The following is an 18,344-nucleotide window of genomic DNA, read 5'->3' as shown; positions in this document are numbered from 1 at the left end:
TGAGGCTGCTCCTATCCGCGAGCTCGCCGCCTCGTCCTGATTGGTCGCCACAAGCATGCGCCACAGCTGCCGGCACCTTGTAGTGTGCCACTCGGCTGTGACGTGACGCGTGGCGCGTCTCCCATCAACACCCGACCACGGCCAACGACATGTAATGGCTCACTCGGCCACCATAAACAATATTGGCGCCGACCTCTTTGTGAACATTGTCGGCGTCTCCGCCCAGGTCTGCTATACATTCAACTTTCGTCGAGCTTGATGCTGATCGTCACCAGGGCAACACGCGTAAACTCAAGCGGTCAAGAGACGCCTTTCTCCGCGGTCTGCGCTCTCAGCAATGGCAGCGTGTAAACCAGTTTGACGTGCAGGCCAGCTACGAAGGCCTGGTTGAAAAGTTATTCGTCCTTGACCGGCAAGACTTGGCCGAGGCTCTCTCCGACCGCCTCAAAGAGTTGTCCAAACGCTCATCCAGATGGATCCCGGAAATCCAAACACTGCTTTTGAATCTCCAGGGCGATCCAGTGAGCAAGTCTCGGGTGGATGACTTGGAAAAGCTCAAGCCTGCTGATCCGCCGCCTCCGCTCACGTGGGCCGATATTGTCGCAGAAGATCCTCTTGATGAAGAGGGCATCTGGGATGATGTCGACTACACTCCCTCCTCGGACGACGAGCTTTCGCTAGAGCCCAAGCAAAAGAAAGAGTCGCGTAGGCGTGAAATCACGCCGGCTTCATCGCTGGATGATGACGACTGGATTGCTGCTGCTCAAACCTGCATCGTTGCGCCAGACTCCCGGCCTTTGCAGCAAGTTGCAGATGGCCAGTTCTGGAGACACGAGCACGAATTATCAAGCACGACGGACCAAGTAACCGTGACGGAATTGCAAGCTGTGCGGGAGACGCTCTTTATGCTTGCCGGTCTTCCCACATCTCTTTACAAGTCAGATTCTTCGAACAAGATAGGATGCAATGCCAGCTATTCCGTCAGTCACGTCATGACTTCCACGTGGAGACATCATCTACAAGAATATGCAGACATTGGTACAGGGCTTTCGCAGCTCCGTTCTTGGGCAAAAGTCTCCCAATCCATAGCACTCTTGCAGACTTTCCGGGCTGCCGTGTTGGAGGAAATCAGGTCGTTTGACAAGTTTCTTTCGAATCTCCAGGCAACGTACCTCGACTCCTCAGCTGTGGCCGTGTCTATCGCAGATATCCTCAGTAGAGTCCGTCCGCAAGCCAGCCCCCGCCTCCGTCTCAAGTACCTCATACAAAACGCGTCCCAAAAAGTTCAAACCACGCCATTTGTCCTCCTCGAAGCACTCTACGACGAAATCAATTTGGCTCAGATGACCGGAGAAGCTGACTTGTTCAACTTTCTTGGCCGCATCTTCTTCGCCTGCCTCCAGACATACCTCAACCCAATAAGGAGATGGATGACCGAGGGTGAGTTAGGAACAGATGACCAAATCTTCTTTGTGGGCACGGCGGACAAAAGCAGCGACGCCGCCTCGCTGTGGCACGATCAATACGTGCTGCGGCAAGATGGCCAAGGCCGGCTGCATGCCCCCAGCTTCCTGCAGCCTGCCGCTAGAAAGATTTTCAACTCGGGCAAAAGCGTCGTCTTCCTACGGGAGCTGGGAAAATACGACCGCGCCGTGTCAACCGGGCAAGAAGAGCCGCGTCTCGACCTCGAAACCATCTGCAGTGGTGGCATGGTCACGCCTGATCAGTCGGCGATGCCGCTGGTCTCCTTCTCCGAACTCTTCAACTCGGCGTTTGAGAACTGGATCAGGAGCAAATACACGTTTGCTTCGTCGGTCCTGCGCGAGCAGCTTTTTGCCAACTGCGGGCTTTGGACTTCGCTCGATGCGCTCGAGTACGTCTACTTTTCCAGAGACGGCACGCTGCTACAGGCCTTTGCCGACACCCTGTTCGACAAGATTGACCGCAACCGCGATGGCTGGAACGACCGCTATCTCCTGACTGAAATCGCCAGGAGTGTATTTGGCTTTGTCGACAGCGTGAGTCCTGAGAAACTGGGCGTGCGAATCGCGGCGATAAAAGAGTCGAAGCGCTCCGTAAAGGCGCTTGCTAGCATTTCTATAGACTACTTTGTATGTTCACCATTCCTCCTGTCTTATACAGACGCTAACCATGACCCACTCCAGCTCCCCTGGTCCATCACCAACGTAATTCAACGCAGCGCATTACCAACCTACCAACGCATCTCCACACTCCTCCTGCAAACATATCGCGCACGCCACGTCCTCCGCAGCGCCAACCTATCCATCTCCCTTTCCCCGACCACTCACAACCGCTCCACGCGCCTCCGCACCCTCCTCCGCCACCGGCTGCTCTGGTTCGCCGACACACTACACGCCTACCTGACAACAACCGCCATCGCTTCGTCAACATCTGCGCTGCGTGCTGCCCTCGTCGCCGCCGACGATATCGACGCCATGGCCGCCCTGCACGCCGCCTTTGTCACGGATGTCGAACGCCGCTGTTTGCTGACACCCGCACTGCAGCCCATTGCTGACGCCGTCGTCGAGCTGCTCGACTTGGCGGTGCGCTTTGTGGATCTCTGTCGTGAGGGCGAAAGCGCTGCGGGCGTGGGTCACGGAATGGCCACGGGAAGAAGAGGCAGCGCAGCGACGGTTGCGAGCGCCGCTACCACGGGCACGTATCGCCGTCGCGACCGGCGGCCGCGCGACAATCGCCGCATTTCCGGGCTACAGATCGCTCTGGTGGAGGAATCCTCGTCGTCGGACTCGGAGGACAACAACATCAATATCAACATAGACGACGATGACGAAGAAGTAAACAAGTCAACCAAATATCTGAATCCTTCGTCTGCGGCAAACGCCCCGCGGCAGCATTCGCCGTCGACCGGCTCGCTCGCTTCTTCGCTCCAGCACATGGCCGTGCAGTTTGAACAGCTGCACGGCTTCGTCGTTGCCGGTCTGCGTGGCATCAGTCGCGCGGGCGACGAGCTGTGCTGGGAGATGTTGGCTGAGCGCTTGGAGTGGGAGGGTGTGCAATGTACAGTGGCGCAGGGGAGAGGGGGCGGGAGGTAGAGTGGTAGAGGGGAAGTGCAAGTGGGAACTTTTTCTGTCATATTCAGTATTCCAGCAGTGTGGACGTGGAGTGTGATTGTGAGACCCCCGGAGCGTGTGACCGTGTGCCGCATTGATTGGAGTGTTTGGGTATAAAACACTCAAGGAAGCCGTCCAGCTCAGCTTCTTCCTTCCCTCATCTCGCTGTCTTAAGCCTTCTGCTGGAGTTCAATCACAGCAAACGAGAAACTTCCGCCCTCTTGCTGCCGTCCGCTCAGACTCCACAGCCACCGCCTCACCATCCTCCTTTCCTTCACCCCCTGTTCATGCCGTCCGGCTCCTTCTCTACAAATGATACGCGACAACGTCGTGCAATGATGACGGCGCCCGCTGTTTGTCTCGCTCTAGACAACAGAGGATCTAACCCTTGGCTCAAGAAAAGAGTCGTCGGATTGCTCGTTGGACAGCGCAGACCACAGAACAGTAAATTACCGGTCGGTAGCTGAGGCCTCCAGTTTTATCAGTCCGTGAATCTCTGCGTCAGCTTGGTTGCTGGCCGTTGTGGTGGATTGAGGCGAGTGGTTTGTGGGGTTTATATCCAAGAGATTTCGTGGAGATGACCGCACATGCTAGTGTGGAGGCCAGAGGCTGGAGGGCGGAGGGCTTTTGATGTTGCACCTGCCTTGCCCTTGTGCCTGTCAGCTGGGAGAGAGGGAGGTGACGTGGTGAGGCCGGGGGTCAGGACCTCTGGAGGTGAAGGGGCCCCCTTTCACAGCATAAAAGCATATCTTCCACCCACCCACACTCAAAATTCATCACCGGCAGTGCTTCAATAAATACTAGATGGGTTTTGCCATCATAACCTTGACTTCTTCGCCCTTCTTTCTCCCCGCGTCGCCAAATCTACATCGTCCACTCCATGCTGGAAGGCACGAAGCACTCCAACGACACACAGCATCATCCCTCTACAACCAAAAACCATCAATCACCTCCCTAAACACTCTCCATCACCAACCCAAACCATCCCCATCGCAACCTGCTCATACAAGCGTGAAAATACGACCCAAGTATTCTCCACAACGCCCAGGAAACACGCCGCGTAGTTCAATTTTAGGACGGCATGCTGCCCTCCAAGTTTGGCTTGATTTATTGGCCTATCTTTGTTCGATAGCTGCGCCGCTTGTCTGTCTATCAGAGGTGAGGAAAATCAAAGCAATTCATACCCGCCCTCAGGCAAAGGTGGCACAAGCAGGAGTGGTCAGCATCACGCGCGCGCGTTAGTCGGCTTGTGACTGCAGGCACAGACGTCCGCATGCTCCGTCTTCGGGAGCGTATCATCGGCTTTTCTGTAGTATAAGAGAATGGCTGATGGACTTCTGTAGAGTGCGTTTCAGGGTACTGTGAGCGTGTTGCGAGCGGCTTAGGCCATCGACAAGAAATTCGACTGACTTCGCTGTGCTGAGGGGGGTGGTGTTTTTCTAGCATTGCGTTGATTTTTACCCGTACTTTACGCCTGTGATTCGTTCACTATGGTCTGCTAACTCCAGGTACCATTACCATTTATTCTTGGTGGCCAAAATCATTGTTTGAAAGCGAGGAGCTGGTTTGCCGACTCCCAATTAGCCGGAGAACACTGGTTTCAAAGACAAAGAAACCCTCCCAAAAGTCGAATTCCTTGTTCATGGCGTTTTTGGAGAGTTAGGTCAGAACTCCGTTACCATGTCTGATCCCGCGTAGTCCACAACTCTTTTATACGCAGAAGAAGTAGACGAGGAGCCATGCTGTGTCATCGACGCAACAGTGCACATGCTTAGTAGGCGGGTAGTCGTGTACAGTGCCTAAGCCACCCGTCAGTCAATCTGCAGGTATAAAAGCTGCTCGATCGCGGACTCTTTCTTGCTTCACTCAGCAGTTTTGCTTCTAGCAAAGGAGAAAAGACCATATCTTCTCGCCACTCTCCTTCTTGATGACTTAAAGGTGAATTTCTACTTAGATGCTCATATCCTAACTGGTCAAGACTTGTTTTACTTTATGCTTACTGGATAGATTCTATGGGGTGTTGTGCTGGAATGAGGAATCTCTTTATGATCCATGGGATACTGGTGGACTTTATGAAGGATGTAGAAGTCTAGTGTTATGGTTTAGGGGTAAGTGGGGGGGATTTAGTGGAGAGAATGGAGAAAGAAGTTATGGGGACGCATTGACGCTGGACATCTACTTCCACGTGGCCAACACGATAGCGGACGGTTAGTCGTGCAAGTCGCGTCAAGCAAACCAGACATTCGAATTTGCGTCCCCGTTGAGACGCGGAAGCTGTTTCAGTGTGCGCCACCAACGAATGCATCAAAAGCTTCATCTTTGACGAAGTGAGTGGAGAGAACGGAATTCTCAGAGACGACTCGCTGTATCCCACGTCGCGTTTGATGCGCCACCAACCACTGCCTCAATATCTTCGTCTTTGATGAAATGAGTGGAGAGGGCGGAATTTCTCGAAGACCACCTGCGGCATCCCACGTCGCGCTCAATCAGCCACCAACGACTGCGCAAATGTGGGGATGGGCTAGGGGAGGATAAAAGAGAAGCATTTGCAAGACAATATCTCTACACGGTCCTCTAAAGCTCTTTGTGATTCTAAGCAATAAATCCCTTCTTTCACCGCACCTAGACACATCCTCATCAATCATGGGTTTTGACGATTGGATTTCCTCCAAGGTGGCGCCACGGCAGCCTCCGACTACCATCAATCATGCAGATGAAATCACGGACCGAGGAAGAAGGCCCCCAGTTGCCATCAAACACGCAGACAGAATTACAGACCCGGGACGACAGGAATTCTTGATCGGCATGATTCAGGAAGCTATCCAGGACGACAACATGCCTGATTTCGCCAGTGCCACAATGCTGTATGCGCAACAGCCTACATTCCTGAATGCTTGAACTTGGAGCAAGCTTGCTGATAACCATACAGCAGCAACTCCCTGCATTTTGTAAAGGCGCTTCGGTGCCACTGCATCGACGTCATTGTGCAGACTGAGTCTGATGAGAAAGAAAATACCTGCAGCGACTTCCACATCTACTACGATGCCTCGCCTGTGGGAGATGGGAAGGTGGAAGTCCGGCTCTCTCATATAAGCCTGGAGTGGAGGAGGGATTACGTAGGAAATCCGGCATCCAAGGCCCAAAAGAAAGCAGTGAAGGATGTAAAGGAGGACTAGCGACCTTGCCGACTTTTGTCTGCTCTATTCGAGAATGAGGCAATACCAAATTGTCACACAAGGTTCGTTTCCCTTGGACATACGCTTTGAATGTTAAAGTGGAACAGGTATCCGACGGCTCAGGGGCTTGTGCCGGTTTGCTTTGTCGCACGGCGCAAACATTGTAGCTAGAGGGAGGGCAAAGGAGGACAGCATAATGCAAATAGAGAATGATCTGGACAAAGCTCGAAAAGAGATTCTGAGTGTTTCTCCAGATTGCGGGGCTCGGCGAAGACAAGTCTGCGGAGCCGTAGGCGGCGTTTGCCTGTCCTTTCCCTGCTCTTTGCTTTATCTTTTGGCCATGGAAGCTGGTTTCCTTCGTGTAGTCTTGCTCGTCGCTCTTTGTCAGAGGTTTTGGTGCTTCGCTTGTCCATTATTGCTTGATGAAGTCCCGGTGTTGCCGATATTCTCGTTTCTCTTCCGGTCCAGCCGTTGGCGCTCTTCCGCCAATGTGTCTCGGGACAATCTTCATTCCCGGCTGGATGCTCGCCCAATCGATGATTTCATCAGTGAAGTGTGAGAATTGTGCACCGTCCGGCGGGCGCTGATTTCAGGCAGTCACGTGAAAAAATAGGCGCAGGCAGGCGGAGGTGACTGCGCGACGCTTCGCGCCCGCAAAACACTTCTACAACAAACTCGACACTACAGCCTCTGGGTCGCCAACTGCATACAACTCTGGAAGAATCGACTGATTTGTGAGCTATGGCTCCCAGTCATACTGAGGCAATGGCTCGCCGCTGCACCGGCGGCAAAGCTCCCCGAAAGGCCAAACTCTTCTATCGACACATTCGCGACTCTGAAGGTCATTTCACCTTAAGATATTGGTCGGATGCGGAGGGAGACGGCCTTGCACCTCTCTACTCCTTCCAGGTACGACCAAACATGAGTTCATGGTTCCATCAGCGTACTGACTCCTATAGATCTTCGTTACTTACGATTTGTCCGGGGCCAAAGATTCCGAACTGGAGGCTCTCGCGCGTGAGCTGATGGACAAACTTCCCGACAGCACTTGGGATCCAGGAGCCATTCACACCCGCCTGGACACCCATTTCCTCGGCCCCAACGCCAGCACAGAGGATTGCATTGCGCACTACCGCCGCTTCAAGGAGAACCCACCTGACGGCCCGTCGATGCGAATCGTTCCTTCGTACGTTTCCGAAGACTACCTCCACCACCACTGTCTCTTCTTCAAGATCGACGATCCCGATTGGGAGGACGATGAAGTTGGCTTGAAAGAGGTGGCATTCGATCACATGAGCTCTGGTCAACCTGATGTGATGGAGAAAAGAATTACGGCAGGCGATGCAGCCGCGCTCTGTGGTGACGTTTACCTCATGCCGTCTGAAGATGGCAACTACAGAGAACAGTGTGAGGGCGTGTACAAAACAGCTGTACAGGCGGGGCTGACCGACTGGAACTCCGAATCCTTCTCGGGTCCAGTCAACTTGACGAAGGTTGAACCTGTCGACATCGTGGCCTCTCTCGCCGTAACGCCTCCTTGCCAGAGCAATCTCAACCATCACTTTCGACATCTTCAGGCACATGATGGCCATTTGGTTCTGAGCGTTTGGGCTGGTTACAGACTTCCGTCTTTGTACTCCTTCCAGGTATTTCTGCCCCAAATTGTCTAGGACTTGCGCTAATTGCTTCAGTTCTTTATTACATACGATCTATCCGGAGCGGAAAAGTCGGACCTGGAAGCACTCGCAAAGCACCTTCGAGAAAGGATTCTCGATGACAGCATGGCTTCAAAGCCCATCCGCTTCGATGTTCATGTCCTTGGTCCGCAAGCTACGATCGAGGACTGCATTGTGATCTACCGTCATTCCAAGGAAAACCCTCCTGAAGACCAATCCGCTCGCATCATGCCATCATACAACCGCGACAACGACTGGAGCTACCACTCCTACCTATTCATGATCACAAAGCCGAAGTGGGAAGACGATGCTGATGTTGGAATGCACCGCGTGGCTTTTGATCCTGTTGAGTCCAAGCGATGCGCGAAGAAGCTCCCTGTGGCCAAGCGTTGGTGCACGCTGGACGAAGTCAGCAAATTTTGCAAGGATTTATATGAGTCTGAGTCTACACCGGCGAGGAGCATCAGGGATGATTTTGAGGCCGCTTATGAAGCAACCAAGGCGAAAGGCTTGACTGAGTGGTGAGAATATACAGCGGACGTTCATGAAGCATCAAGGTGAGTTCCACTGAGTAAATAGAAGAGCGGAGTAGCATGCAAGGAATATTATGCAACTGAGCGAATGAAGTCTCCAATTCCATTAAGCAACGGGACTACTGCACGTGTATTCATATGTTGATAACCTAAAAGTTCTCGTCGGCGGACCTCGAACAACTTCCGTTCCCTCCTGCGCACAACATTCGAAGTCGATCTAAACAATGCCTTCGCGCTCTGGAACGAAGCGTCGCAAATTGACGGGCTCAGCCCCCTTTCGCGTGCATGACTGCTATCGATACCGCGAGGATGATAATGGACATTCTGGCCTGAGCTACTGGTGTGGCAAATGCAGCCTCCCACCTCTCTTCTTGTTCCATGTACGATTCTGCTCTGTATTCTTCGCAAAGACATTGGGATTCACAATACCAGGTCCTCGTTATCTAAGATGTCTCTCGAGCTGAGAAACCTGAATCCTGGGCTCCCGCGAAGCTGCTGCATACAAATCTCCTGCTAAGCAATTTGGACGTGAGCAAAGTCCGTTTTGACCTCCACTTCCTTGGCCCGAGTGCCAGTACCGAAGACTGTATGGCACACTACAACCGCGCCAAAAGTTCTTCCTCGGACGACCCACCGATGCAAATCATCCCCTCCTATGTCTGTCCAGGCTACCACCGCTTCAACTCGTACTTTGTCAGGCTCTTGGGTCCGGACTGAGAGCGAGATGGCACGAAGTTGATGAGCGTCTCCTTTGATCCAGAATGCCACCGTGGAGTTGAGGATGATGTTCCCTTTCTTGAGAAACCAACGAGCGTCGCAGTGGCGCAGGAGGGCTTTGCTTACTTCTGCGGATCTAAGGATGTCAAAGACTGCACGGGTGTCTTTGAAGCAGCTAAGGAGGCGGGGTTGATTGAGTGGTGAGGAAATTGCGTGGACTTTTACAGAGCAGTCAATTGTGAGCGTCCAGGAAGCAGTCAAAGGCGCAAATGGAGACACCTACGCGCGTATGGACTCCGTAGAGCAATGAGAAAACGCGCGTACGGTCATGGATCAGTCGAGCGCGTGGACATCACTGAGTAGTGAGAAACGTATTTGTGTTCATGGTGCATTAGAAGGCGCAGAATTCACACTCTTGCAAGGACCTTGTGAGCGCACAAGGAGCAGTCAATCGCGCAGACTTCGCCAGTGTTCAAACGACCCCGTTGTCGTTGAAGGAGCCTTCGGATACGAAACGATCGTGTTAGCGTTCAATGAGCATTCGGATGTGCTGATGGAAGATATATGCAGCACCCATGGAGCATTCAAAGCATTTTTTTCTTTCACGATGGGGCCTTGTACTTGTCTCACGGAGTGCATGAAATCGTCAATGAAAGGGCCATTGACCTCTGATCCTGAGGCTATGGGACGTCTGCCACCAAGATTGCTGCAAAAAGTGCCAAAGTCCCACGAATTCAATTTCCAAATACCCTGTGTCTACCGTCCCCAATTTTATCGGCCTTCCCAAGTCTCAAGTCTCAATCTGCCTTTGTGTTTACCCCCGTGGTAACCGTTTCCCTAACGCCTGAAAGCACTACCCATATTTTCTTGGTTTTTGTTGATCGTGATATGTAAACAATGGAAATTCAGAAGAGCTTCCAGGAGAGAAAGACGAAGAGTCGATCAGAAGGGACCAGCTGGGCCATTGTCCCACATCGAGAACTCTGAGTTTTGGTAGACCCCGTCGGTAATCTCTTGATGGATGCGGGGGAACTTGAAGCTATCTTCCGAAAGGATGCCGTTGTCGTACTGGTTGACCCAGTCTTGCTTCTCATTGGGGTTGGCAGGGTTTGTGACGACGGATTTTTCGAAGGTCGCCTTCGCAGTTTGCAGCCACACGCCGGCGTTATACTCGATGTTGCGCAGGCGTTCGTCGATCCAGTGGCAATAGATGTCCCGCAAGCCTGCGAAGCCCTCTCCGTCCCTGCGTTCAGGCCTGCCGAGGATGTCCCTTTCGTCGTCATCCCAACCATACTCTACGTCGAAGAAGCGGAAGGTGTCTTCAAGGGCTTGGGAGGTCTTTGACATCAAGGACCAGATCTCATCTTGGCGCATGTATTGGAAGACGCCCGTGACGTTGCGCTGATGGCTTTTGACGTTTCCAATGTCGTTTCGCTTGGACGGGAATGCAGATGGACGCGAAGAGCTGAAGAAAGTGCCGTTGTAGTTGTTGATTTTGCTGTCAACCAGAGCGAGCCGCTCTTTGTGGTAAACGCAGCCCATCTCACGGATCAGATGCTCCCATAGGGTGCGATCCTGCCATTTGAATGGTTCAAGCCCGAGGCTGGTTGACAAACCTAAGACGCGTCCAACAATCCAATCAAGCGAGGGACGCTCATATCCCTGTGGCCAACGAACCAAGTCAAAATCGCCCGCGAGCCATTTAAAGAAGTCGACCAATAGCTGCCTCTCGTAAACGTGATCATCTAAAACATTGTTAGCTCCAGCGAAAGGCTCTGACTGCACGTCTGCACTCACTCTGAAATCGGGACACATCAACTTCAGTGTCGGCTAGCTTCTTGACTTCAAGTGGGCAGGAACCATCTGTAGAAGAGGGGAACCCCCACCATTTGGAAGCTGAGCTGGTGGATGCCTTTGCGCACGACGGGTATGAGATTAACTTGAAGTAGTATGCTGTACCGATAATGTCCCACTTCAAGGGCTCATTGGAACCTTGCTGGAATGGAGTTGTCGCGTTCAGCGCAAATTCGCTGGCCCACATGTCAGAGGGGTCGTCGATGATATCGCAGAAGATCTCGTCACCTCGAACGTCAGTGCACGTATCGGGACCAACGTTCAAAGGATCATTGTAGTCGCAATAAGTGCAGGGGTACGGGTCGACCAGATCACTGGCCTGGCGGACGAGAGGGAAGATTTGACGAAGGTGAAGAGTCGAAGCGCTCGCAAAAAGCCAAGACAGGACGAAGAGGAGCCAGATCATGGTGTGTATCCTCAGATTGGTGGTGTTCTAGAATGACGTGTGGAGATGAAGGTCGTCGAGGAGAAGTTGAGAGCTTGGTAGAAGCTTCGAAGAGCAGGTTGTCGAGATGATCCAGTGAAGGGAAGGTTGCGGAGAGGGGATTGTGACGAGAGAGTGATGAAGAGGAGGAGGTTGTGGAGAGTCAGCGATGAGCGGGAGGACTTTTACATCTTGTTGGCACCGGGCCTCTGTTCAGCGGTGGGAGCCTCCCAGTTGCGCCTACCTGGTAAAATCTCTCTCCAACTGGCATGAAAATTAACACATTTGGGTGTCAATTGGAGGAACGACCATGTGAAAGTCCCTTCACTAAGCTCTCACCTTTATTTCCATTCTAGATAGAGACTATTATTCTGAAGTGTTGTGTGTGTCCCCAGCACTGTTATCCAAGTCACATATGATCTATCCAGAGCTGAGAAGTTTCAATAACGAGACATTTTGAGACGACCGCCCCAGTCTCAAGTTGTTCAGTGAAAAGCTTCATTGCAGCCCAGAAAATCTTAACCGTTGGCACCGCATCATTCAGCAGCCAAGGCTCCGAAAGTGATCTATAAGGTTTTGCAACCCCGAAAGTTTCCTACATTCTACTCGTAGCGTTAAAGAGCGTTGCAGGGCCCTTTATAAGGCGGGAACAACTTCGGACTTAAACAAATGGTAGGCCAACCCGAAAGTCCAAACAGATGGGTTTTGCCTGGTACGGTCACGCAGACAAACGATGAAGGATCATCGTGTCAAGCTCGAAAAGAATTTTTAAGAGAAGTTCGACATTCACCTTTGCATAGACGTCCAATTAACGCTTTTGCTCACTGCTTTGCTGTGTGTTGTGTTGCTCACACGAATTCAAACGAAGATTGAGTTCAGTTGACGAGCAAGACTACATGCTAGAATGATACGACAGCGTGTTCAATGAGGTCATCAAGGATATTAAAGAAAGCTCCAGGCCAGGCAACTTTGCAAGTGGTCGAAGTTCAAGAAGGTTCCGTGCAATGTTGCTGGGCGGACGGTCACACCCGGGGCTTGACCGAGTGTTAATTTTGACAGGCGCAACAATTGTCACCTCCACCCTCAAACGAGCGTCTTGCAAAAACACACAACCAACCTCATAACGCACCTGCCTCTCCCTCAACACATCGACACAATGTTCGCTCGCATTCCTCGCCCTCCAGAGCTCGATAATCCACCCCCAGGTGGCCAAGTGTACCCCATCTGCAACCACTTTGAAGACCACAACGGCCGAGCTACGCTGAGCATCTGGTTCGACCGCGGCCGCCCCAGTCTTGTTCCTCTCTACTCTTTCCAGGTCGGTTCTATAGTCTTGGGTCACGGCGCAGGCAAGCTGATTGATTCAGATCTACGTCACCGCTGGTGCGTCGCCCATGCAGACTTCCGACCGTGAAGCTTTGGGAAGAGCGCTTTGGGACGACATTCTGGGCAACACTCCGTTCGAGAAGCGCCTAGATCTTCGCTTCTTGCAACCGGGCGAAGGCAATGCCGAAATCATAGAATCCCACCGATCTCTTTTGCAAGCCGAACAAGCCGACCTAGCCAAGGTGGTCGTTCCTTCATACGCTGACCCCGGACTCTATAACTACTCTTCCTTCGTTTTCATCGTCTCCGACCCAGAGTGGAAGAATGTAGGCTTGAAAGGCCTCTACTTTGATCCTGACCCGTCTGATTCCAGTTCCTTGGCTGAACCTATCTTGGAATTCGACTTTGAAGGCGAGAAGGTTGAACAATTTGCTCGCTCCATATTTAACGCTTGGGAGTTGAGGGACGAGTACACGGACTTGTTCGATGACGCCAGGGACTCGGGAATTACGGAATGGCAGGAAGTATTCGATGCGACCAACAGGCTGGGCGTGATGCTGGTGTGAAGGCACTTCTGACCACCCGGGAGTGCAAGTTAGAGCGCGGGTGCCATAGAAAATAGCTGCTGGACCACCGTCACTGCTTCTTCTTCGAATTGTAACCTGCCTCGTGACCTACCTTGTCGCGTGACTTGTCGCCTGCCTTGCTATTTCATCTACCGTGCTTCGCTTTTCAACTCTCCACTCACAATCCACCGACTCTTTTGACCACTCAATCTCGTTCAAACGCCTCGCCTGCAATGCCTCCTGTGCTCGCCTCTACACCTCTTAGAAGCGAGTTGAAGCCCGGTTTTGCATGGATTGAATACGTGTTTGACCACTTCGAAGACCACAATGGTTGCCCTGCAATGAGCGTCTGGATGCAAAGTCATCCGAATCCCCCACCTCTTTACTCTTTTCAGGTCGGTCCTTCCGCCCTAGATTCCTTGGCCTAAGTACACACACTGATTGAGCCAGGTCTATGTCACTTCTAAGTTGTCGTCCGAGCAAATCTCCGATCGCGAGGCTCTTGCGAAACAGCTGTTCAAGTTCATTCTTCCCGACAATGAACAATTTTACAAGCGCCTGGACATACACTTCATGCGCCCCGGTGATGGCACCTCCCATTTCGTCGCATGCCACCGAGCTCTCGTCCAGGCCAGATATGCCGACTTTGCAAAGGCTGTCGTCCCCTCATACGCTTGTCCAAGATTCTGGGACTACTCTTCCGTCATCTTCGTTGTCTCTGGTCTGGACTGGAAGCAATCAGGGTTGAAGGGCGTCCTATTCGACCCCGATCCATCTGATGCCTACGCCGTGGCTGAACCCGTCTCCAAACGCACTTGGAGCAGTGAGAGGATTGGCGAGATTGTGGGCGAAGTCTACCACGATTGGGAATTCAAGGAGGCTTACGAAAACCTCTTCAGCGAGGGACAACAATCAGGGATGACGGACTGGCGGGAAATCTTGGACGCGGCCAATAGGCTGGGCATGATGCTGGTGTGAGGGGACTTCTTGATTGCATGTCAATTGCAGCGCGTGTGCCAGAGGGAAATGGGTAACGCAATGTCCAAGAGCATTGTGTCTCAGTTGAATCTTTCAGCCTCCTTTGTAACTATTTGAGCAACCCTTCTACCTTTTTTTGTGTGGTTTTTGACTTTTCTTCCCTGGTCTTTTGATGCCCTCTTGTCTCTACCTATCCAAGGCGTTTTGCCCCAGGTGACTCCCAACGTCTTTTCCTAGTTCCCATTTCCTCCATTCAGTGTTTTTGTGAAATGCCAGTCGCAGTCAACGTTCCAGCGTTGTGAAGCCAAGTACTCTACCACCAAGGACCAGCAGGGCCGTTGTCCCAGGCTCCGTACTTAGAGTTGGGGACGACAAGGTCGGGACCGATTGACTGTGGGGTTCCAGGGAGGTGCAGCTCGTCCGTGGAGAAGATTCCGTTATCGAACTGTTGAATCCAAGAGTCCTTTTCCGCTTGCTGCTCTTCGCCCACGACGAACTTGGACAAATCGGACTTCGCAGCGATAGCCCACTCGATAGCCTGCCAGTCAATTTTGGTGAGCGTGCTATCAATGAAGTAGCACCACAAGTCGCGAAGTCCAGCGGCAGGCTGGCCTTCCTCACGCTCCGGCCTGATCAACATGCCCTCATCCTCCCAGCCGTACTTGGCATCGAAATCTTCGAGGACATCCTCAATCGACTTTGTGGTTTCGGTGAAGACTCGCCAGATATCTTCGTCGTTCATGTACTGAAAGACGCCGGCAAAGGTTCGCTGCCACAGCTTGACCTCGGCGAGTTGAACATTTCCTGCAGTACCCTCGGGAATGGTGCGAGTGCGCAAATTTCCGAACATAACACCCTTGACACGATTGATCTTCTTGTATACAAGTGCCATACGAGTAGGGAGGCGGTATCCACCGAGCTCCAGGCCAATGTGCTGCCACAAGACGCGACCGTCGTAGATGAAGGGAGGCAGATCAAGATCGCCCTGGATGTTTCCCATGAGAAGACCAACAATCCAGTCCAACGAAGGCCTTTCGTATCCCTTAGGCCATCCAACGACAGTGTAGTCTCCATAGAGCCATCGGAAGAAGTAAACGATTGTCTGGGCTTCAAGAATGTGGTCCGCTGGCAGAACGTTAGCAATCGCCCAATTTTGGAATGAAGCATGAGCCTTGACATACATTGATACTCTTTCGTGTTAACCTGATCGCGCTCCAATTTCTCAACTTCGAGGGAACAGGTGCTTGAACTCTCGGAATCGGGAAAACCGAACCATTTCCAGGTGTTCATGGTGGAGGCGTAGGAGCAGCTGGGGTAGTTGTCAAAGTAGAGGGTGTATATGGCTCCATCAACGTTCCATGTTCCAGTATTTCTTGCTTTTTCAACAACTGTTGGAGTTGGGACGAGGGAATCGGCATCGAGGATGTCACTAAGGGGAAGTGAAGCTAGATTCGCTTCAAAAATGTCGTCAAGTGCCGCTGGAACATCACATTCCTCCTCGTCGTACCTGCCCGGACCACAGGCGGTGTCTTCAACGTCAGACACTGTACAAAGGAAGCATGCAGTGGGGTCGTCAGGGAAGTCCGAGCCGAGCTCAAGCCCGCGAGTGAGGTTGACGGCGAAGCCGCTTGAGAAAGCCAGCAACGCCGCAAGGACGAGCATGATGCCGAGTGGACGCATGATGAGTCCAGTAGAGGCGAATCAGGATGATTTGAGGAAGTGCAGAAGATGAAAGAGAGGTTGTGACGTGTTGAGGGTTGAGGTGTTGTAGGAGGAGTAGTGCTTCAAGAAGTGGGAAAACACCTCGACAGAAGAGGGTGGTTTTGCGCCCATTACTGCCATTCAGTCTTGAGGAATGTGCTCGCTTGATAAACCCACAGCCAGAATTAACACTTCTGGCTTGAACAGGTGCTAAAGATCACAAGTGCGCATCAGCCTCCCTGCCCTAAGCGTCTGACTTGCTGCCTCTCATCCTTCCAGGTGAGCGCCGCAGGCCCTGCTACTCTAGATCATGAGCTTGTGTTGCTTCAGTAAGTTCACATCGAGTGCGCCTCAACGGTTGCTGACTTCCTCTCAAGTGACTAGGACGTGAGGGATATCACGAGAACGACCGCCTGTCGTCGCCAGGACGCTCACAGAACTTCGCTCACAAAAAGTATCGACGCTTGCTGACTTTTCCTGAAGTGGCAGCGCCATGCCTAATACCTCATACCAGGCGTTGAACCGCCGGAGACGAAACATCGTGGACGTGGACGCTTTGAAGCAAGCTTCGGGTTCTTCAACGAATACCGATCGGCAACGGGCACCGAGCCTCGCTATCACGACAGTCTCGACCCTTTTCACAACGCGATCAGCGGCTGACGGCTTGCCGGTGGAGCATAAATACCGTGGTGCCGGACGCCCTCTTCCGCGTCTCTTCTGCCGCGTAGAGCACTTCTTGACCTCGAAATCCGCAGTACCAGCTGCTCCCACGACTCTCTCCTCCGCAAAACCAAGTCTTGAAAGCGCTCTTCCCACTACACCGCATACTCCTCGACCTCCAACAAGCTGAAAAACCACCACCATGCCATCCACAACCCTCACTCCCTCCACAATCGCCACCGCAACCTCCGCCATCGACGCCGCCAGCGCCGACCTCCGCACCCTAAACCTCCTAATCTACAACAACCCCGAAACCAAATACGAAGAGTACGCCGCACTCGCCCTCGTGAGCGACTGGTTTGAATCACGCGGCTGGACAGTCTCACGCGGCGTCTACGGCCTCGAGACGGCCTTCGAAGCGCGTCTAAAGGTCGGCAACGGCAGCGGCCGCACCCTCGCCTTCAACGCCGAGTACGACGCGCTCCCCAAAATCGGGCACGCCTGCGGGCACAACCTGATCGCAACGAGTACTTTAGCCTCGGCCATCGGGACCGCAGCGGCACTGCAGTCCCTCAACGCAGCCGGCACCGTCGTCGTGCTCGGCACGCCCGCCGAAGAGACGGGCGGCGGCAAGTACTACATGGCGCAAGCAGGCGCGTGGAAAGACGTCGACGCATGCCTCATGACGCACCCGATGCCCGATTTCAGTACGCCGATTTGCCCGCTGCGCGCAAGCTGGAAATACCGCGCCTTCTTCCGAGGCCGCAGCGCGCACGCGGCAGCGGCCCCGTGGCAGGGCGCCAACGCGTGCGACGCGATCGTCGGCGCGTACACGGGACTAGCAATGTTGCGTCAACACTTGCGCCCCGGCGAGAGCGTGCAGGGCGTCATTCTCAAGGCGGGGGAGGCCCCGAACGTCATCCCCGATTACGCAGAGGGCACGTTTAGTCTGCGGGCGCCGAAGACGAAGGCGCTGCAGGCGTTGCGCAAGCGCGTGGAGCCTATCTTCGAGGGCGCGGCGGCGGCCGCCGGGTGCAGCGTTGAGATACGCTGGGACGCGCTGTACGAGGACGTGGTGACGAATCGCGCGCTGGCGACGCGGTATCGCGAGCACATGCTCGAGCGGCTGGGCATGGCGGCCGACGAGATGGTCCCGCTCGATGAGGCCGAGCAAAAGCATCAGCAGAATGGTAGCTCCGATATGGGTAATGTCACGTACATTTGTCCCGGCATTCAGCCCATGTTTCGCATCGATGCTGCGAATTTGCCGCATACGAAGGAGTTTCAGCAGGCGGCGGGGACGCAGTTTGCGCATGACAAGGCGCTGCAGGCGGGCAAGGCGAATGCGTTGGTGGCGCTGGATGTACTACTGGACGATGCTTTCTACGAGGCTGTCAAGACGGAGTGGGAGAAGACGATGCGAGAAGAGGGCAGAAAATAGCGTCAATCATGGCGAATAGGCGAAATGAAAAGATAAAAGGTTTTGAGAAAGTAAGAATGTCGACTCTAGTTTATGAATTAATGAGATAAAGAGACAATACCTGCTCGACAGCTGTGCTGGGACACCACCAACGCCGACTCCTGAACCAATCGTCTCGCCCGACGCTTCTTCACAGGTACTCCAAAAACACATCATCTTAG

At 53.2% G+C, this 18,344-nt stretch overlaps 7 protein-coding genes across 7 annotated transcripts; 5 read left to right on the top strand and 2 right to left on the bottom strand.

Moving 5' to 3' along the window:
• Positions 1-34: 34 nt before the first annotated feature.
• Positions 35-3,058, top strand: IWZ02DRAFT_483428 (Spc98 family-domain-containing protein; the record flags this gene model as incomplete). Its single annotated transcript, XM_066769168.1, has 3 exons — positions 35-226; positions 276-2,111; positions 2,166-3,058. Coding segments are annotated over exons 1-3 (2,799 nt in total), but the record flags the coding sequence as incomplete, so codon positions are not given.
• A 3,951-nt stretch (positions 3,059-7,009) lies between these two features.
• On the top strand, positions 7,010-8,544 carry IWZ02DRAFT_483427 (uncharacterized protein; the record flags this gene model as incomplete). Its single annotated transcript, XM_066769167.1, has 3 exons — positions 7,010-7,177; positions 7,228-7,914; positions 7,960-8,544. The coding sequence occupies 3 exons, from the start codon at positions 7,010-7,012 to the stop codon at positions 8,467-8,469; spliced, it is 1,365 nt and encodes a 454-aa protein (XP_066620612.1). The 3' UTR covers positions 8,470-8,544.
• Positions 8,545-10,136: 1,592 nt separating this feature from the next.
• On the bottom strand, positions 10,137-11,454 carry IWZ02DRAFT_505509 (uncharacterized protein; the record flags this gene model as incomplete). The annotated part of the gene is made up of 2 exons (XM_066770384.1): positions 10,137-10,939; positions 10,992-11,454. 2 exons carry the CDS (start codon positions 11,452-11,454, stop codon positions 10,137-10,139), a joined length of 1,266 nt encoding a protein of 421 aa, XP_066620611.1.
• A 1,174-nt stretch (positions 11,455-12,628) lies between these two features.
• IWZ02DRAFT_505508 (uncharacterized protein) lies at positions 12,629-13,364 on the top strand (the record flags this gene model as incomplete). Its single annotated transcript, XM_066770383.1, has 2 exons — positions 12,629-12,790; positions 12,840-13,364. The coding sequence occupies 2 exons, from the start codon at positions 12,629-12,631 to the stop codon at positions 13,362-13,364; spliced, it is 687 nt and encodes a 228-aa protein (XP_066620610.1).
• A 192-nt stretch (positions 13,365-13,556) lies between these two features.
• Positions 13,557-14,590, top strand: IWZ02DRAFT_456739 (uncharacterized protein). Its single transcript, XM_066767886.1, has 2 exons — positions 13,557-13,759; positions 13,815-14,590. Exons 1-2 carry the CDS (start codon positions 13,598-13,600, stop codon positions 14,340-14,342), a joined length of 690 nt encoding a protein of 229 aa, XP_066620609.1. The 5' UTR covers positions 13,557-13,597; the 3' UTR covers positions 14,343-14,590.
• A 27-nt stretch (positions 14,591-14,617) lies between these two features.
• Positions 14,618-16,022, bottom strand: IWZ02DRAFT_505504 (uncharacterized protein; the record flags this gene model as incomplete). Its single annotated transcript, XM_066770382.1, has 2 exons — positions 14,618-15,467; positions 15,524-16,022. The coding sequence occupies 2 exons, from the start codon at positions 16,020-16,022 to the stop codon at positions 14,656-14,658; spliced, it is 1,311 nt and encodes a 436-aa protein (XP_066620608.1). The 3' UTR covers positions 14,618-14,655.
• An 883-nt stretch (positions 16,023-16,905) lies between these two features.
• Positions 16,906-18,144, top strand: IWZ02DRAFT_492241 (amidohydrolase AmhX; the record flags this gene model as incomplete). The annotated part of the gene is made up of 1 exon (XM_066769830.1): positions 16,906-18,144. One exon carries the CDS (start codon positions 16,906-16,908, stop codon positions 18,142-18,144), a length of 1,239 nt encoding a protein of 412 aa, XP_066620607.1.
• Between the last annotated feature and the right edge of the window lie 200 nt (positions 18,145-18,344).

Source organism: Phyllosticta citriasiana (assembly GCF_038021145.1).
Source record: "Phyllosticta citriasiana strain CBS 120426 chromosome Unknown IWZ02scaffold_10, whole genome shotgun sequence".
NCBI lineage: Eukaryota > Fungi > Ascomycota > Dothideomycetes > Botryosphaeriales > Phyllostictaceae > Phyllosticta > Phyllosticta citriasiana.
This window is presented reverse-complemented; position numbering and strand designations above follow the sequence as displayed.